The sequence below is a fragment of the Styela clava genome, chromosome 13 (genome assembly GCF_964204865.1).
Source record: "Styela clava chromosome 13, kaStyClav1.hap1.2, whole genome shotgun sequence".
Taxonomy (NCBI): Eukaryota; Metazoa; Chordata; class Ascidiacea; order Stolidobranchia; family Styelidae; genus Styela; species Styela clava.
Window position 1 is genome coordinate 429,920 of NC_135262.1, and position 4,088 is coordinate 434,007.

A 4,088-nucleotide genomic window follows, 5' to 3' on the forward strand; every position below is an offset into this window, starting at 1 on the left:
TTGATATATGCTATTGGGTTGAAATTCATACCAATGATTAATGGACATGTTCCGGATACGATATGTCAAGGAGACGCATGATTGACCTCGGCGATACGCTCCAGTGAGCAATATGGGATTTTACATTTTCATCTTCTCCTCGAGAACGACACTACTTAGTGACTTGAAATTTACATCACATGTAGATAATAAGTCCCCCATCATAAATTACAAATTTTATGCATGACTGACAACGCTTTCACGCTCCAGTGAGCAAAACGCGTCTTCAGTTTTTTAGCGATTTCTCAAAATTGATACATGCTATTGGGTTGAAATTCATAACAATGATTAATGGACATGTTCCGGATACGATATGTCAAGGATACGCATGAGTGACCTCGGCGATACGCTCCAGTGAGCAATATAGGATTTTACATTTTCATCTACTTCTCGAGAACGACACTACTTAGAGACTTCAAATTTACATCACATGCAGATAATAAGTCCCCCATCATAAATTGCAAATTTTATGCATGACTGACCACGCTTTCACGCTCCAGTGAGCAAAACGCGTCTTCAGTTTTTTTGCGATTTCTCAAAATTGATACATGCTATTGGGTTGAAATTCATAACATTGATTAATGGACATGTTCCGGATACAATATGTTAAGGATACGCATGAGTGATCTCGGCGATACGCTCCAGTGAGCAATATAGGATTTCACATTTTCATCTTCTTCTCGAGAACGACACTACTTAGAGACTTGAAATTTACATCACATGCAGATAATAAGTCCTCCATCATAAATTGCAAATTTTATGCATGACTGACCACGTTTTCACGCTCCAGTGAGCAAAACGCGTCTTCAGTTTTTTTGCGATTTCTCAAAATTGATACATGCTATTGGGTTGAAATTTATAACAATGATTAATGGACATGTTCCGGATACGATATGTCAAGGATACGCATGAGTGACCTCGGCGATACGCTCCAGTGAGCGATATAGGATTTTACATTTTCATCTTCTTCTCGAGAACGACACTACTTAAAGACTTGAAATTTACATCACATGCAGATAATAAGTCCCCCATCATAAATTGCAAATTTTATGCATGACTGACCACGCTTTTACGCTCCAGTGAGCCAAACGCGTCTTCAGTTTTTTTTACGCGGGAAGCCTGTTAAAGCTGCACGCAGCTCTAGTTCGTACTTGAAATACACAGAAAATGACAAATATGCTATTTCGCTTCTCATGCGGCCAACATTAGGAACAAACAAACTACAGATTGAATTTCCTCCCGTCCAGCAACAAACGTTAGGTGCATCATGCGGACCATTTGCAATAAGTTTTTGCATAGCTTTATGCGAAAGAATTAGACCAGAGGATATAGTTTTCGATGAGATAAATCTGCGAAAAAAGATTTATGATGGCATAAGTTCTAAACGATTCTCACCAAATTTTAATATCGACCGAAACCACAATAAAACCAATACTAAATTCATGGATATTCAGATATTTTGTAACTGCCGACTGCCCTACATACAAAATCAGACTATGATAGAATGCACTTCATGTTTGGAATGGTACCGCCCGGAATGTTGCAATACTCCTGTGCCAACTGAGGCACTGGAAGATTGCAAAATTGAATGGCATTGCGAGAAGTGCAATCGATGCTAAATTTTTTCGTTATATATTCACCATATGCCTAACTCCAATTATTTTTCAGATCCATCGGCTTCATGGACACACAAATGATCAGTCTATTTTACCTTTTGCAATATATGCCAAAGTTAGGGGTTTTCTCTCTCGATCGTCGCCAGTTTTGAGATGAAAACCACCACGATAGTTGGCACCTTGACGTGGTGTGGTGGCTTACTACTAAGACCAACTAATTATCCAATGCAATAAGTGTGTCTTCTACCCCAAGTGTAAATGGGGGACCCTGATTATAAGACATTTTTTTAGGGGCGAACTATGCCATTTTGCCATTTCTATCATAAATTGACTATCGGGCCATGTTTATGCGATAATAAAAATATCTTCCTCCATACAAACTTTTTCAAACTCGCTGTATTAACACCTTATTTTATGTACTACTACTGGTTAAGTTTGACGCTGTAACCACTTGACAATCACTCGGTAGAAATTCAACTTTGACAAACTACAGCTAAAATTCCCAAACAATATTCCAACACCAGTAACACACAGCCATGCACAAACTTAACCAGTCCTAATAAAAACATATTGATATAACATACGTATGTTTATTATGTGATGGTTAAATTCGAATATGAGCTAATAATAAAGCACACAAGATAGTTGTATATGTAGTTAATAATGAAGTTTTCTCGAGAATCAACTTCATTGTTTATTTCCGTAGCAATGTCCAATCAGCAACACGCTGCACAGACTATATTAAAAATTGCAGTTGCATAAACACTTTTGAAAGGGACAACTAGACATTCAAAAAAAAAATTCATGCGTAAAATGACAGAATATTTATACCCAAACTATGATGTTATAATTCTGCATGTACTAATTGTTAGAATGAGTTAAAATTTTCCAAAGCTTAATAATTGAATCTAAGATGAATTAAATTCTCGAACCCTATAAAATGAAATGGGGAAAGATCAAAAAATACAATATTCTGTTTCGCAAATGTCTTCCAATTCACTGATTTTATTACTCAAGAAGTTTCACATTTGTGGCCGGCCTGTGGTCCTTTACTGCTTTGCTCTACGCTGAAGCTCACTTTCTGGTCTACAACGAGTGTCGTTAATCCAGCATCTGATATTGCCCGGAAATGCACAAAAATATCGGTATCACCATTGTCTCGTTGAATAAATCCGAACCCCTTTTCTTCGTTGAACCACTTCACTGTTCCAGTTTCGGACATCTTGAAGGTTATGTTTAAAGCTGAAAAACACAAGGCAGAGTAAAGTAGGAGAGTAAGTGGAGGACACTCATCTCAAAGCAAAGTTACATGAACTTACTAATGAGTAAAGGAATCTCATCTCTGAGGTTAAGAAATAAAAGTTACGTGAACTTACTCATAAGTAAAGGAAACTCATCTTTGAACAAAGTTACAAGCACTTACTCAGAAATAAACTCACCTCAGAGCAAAGGTATGGGCACTCACTCATAAGTAAGGGGAGCCCAATCTCTGAGCAAAGTTACAGGCACTCACTCTGAAATAAAGGAGACGCATCTCTGAGCAATGTCACGTGTATTCACTCAGAAGTAAGAGAGATTCATTTGTAAGATAAGTTACAGGCACTCACTCAGAAGTGAAGGAGACGCATCTCTGAGCAATGTTACGGGCACTCACTCAGAAGTAAAGAAACCACATTTCTGAGCAAAGTTACGGGCACTTCTCTGAAATAAAAGAGACGCATCTCTGAGCAATGTCACGTGTATTCACTCAGAAGTAAGAGAGTTTCATTTGTAAGATAAGTTACAGGCACTCACTCAGAAGTGAAGGAGACGCATCTCTGAGCAATGATGTTACTGACAACTGTTGAAATGCCACGAGATTTATTAGAATTAATGAAGCGGTGTGTTACACCCATTTGCTCAGAAGTAAAGAAGACTCATCTCTGAGAAAAATTAAGCGCGACCTCTAAATGCCTACAGCTACTGAAACTACAAAGATTTATTAATTGCGCATGACGCGCTGACAAATATCCCCCCTGTTACCCTGTATGTACCATGATCATGTTTTTCGTTTAACCAATTTCTCTCTCGTACTCAGTGAGACTGATTATATCGAAACCGCAACTGATTTAAAATAACAAAGTAAAGTTAGTAATTAAGGATAGTAAGGAAGAATAAATTAGAAGTATTAAACAGGACCAAAAATAAATCACGATGTAAAATTCTAGAATACCCACCTATCATTCCATGAACATACTCTTACATGGCCTATGCGTCTGGGCGGATATAAAAATAATAACTGGAGATTTCGGGATATTGAATAAATTCCTATTTACATTTTTTAATAGCTTTGTTGCTGTTATTAATATGTTTTATGGCCTGATAACGTCAGTGGCCTTTTGCGCCATTAATAAATTCGAATTAAAAATTATATACTAACATATTATACAATGT

At 37.2% G+C, this 4,088-nt stretch overlaps 1 protein-coding gene across 2 annotated transcripts; it reads right to left on the minus strand.

Moving 5' to 3' along the window:
* Positions 1–1,962: 1,962 nt before the first annotated feature.
* Positions 1,963–3,443, minus strand: LOC144431321 (cold shock-like protein CspG). 2 transcript variants are annotated; one of them, XR_013479943.1, is made up of 2 exons: positions 3,095–3,443; positions 1,963–2,897 (listed from the first exon to the last, which is right to left on the minus strand). XR_013479943.1 is itself a non-coding variant. In XM_078119314.1 (2 exons), the coding sequence occupies exons 1-2, from the start codon at positions 3,033–3,035 to the stop codon at positions 2,668–2,670; spliced, it is 234 nt and encodes a 77-aa protein (XP_077975440.1). In that variant the 5' UTR covers positions 3,036–3,054; the 3' UTR covers positions 2,030–2,667. The 2 variants fall into 2 exon arrangements, 1 of the variants encoding a protein (XP_077975440.1); XM_078119314.1 differs by lacking the exon at positions 3,095–3,443 and adding an exon at positions 3,032–3,054 and having other exon boundaries at positions 2,030–2,897.
* Between the last annotated feature and the right edge of the window lie 645 nt (positions 3,444–4,088).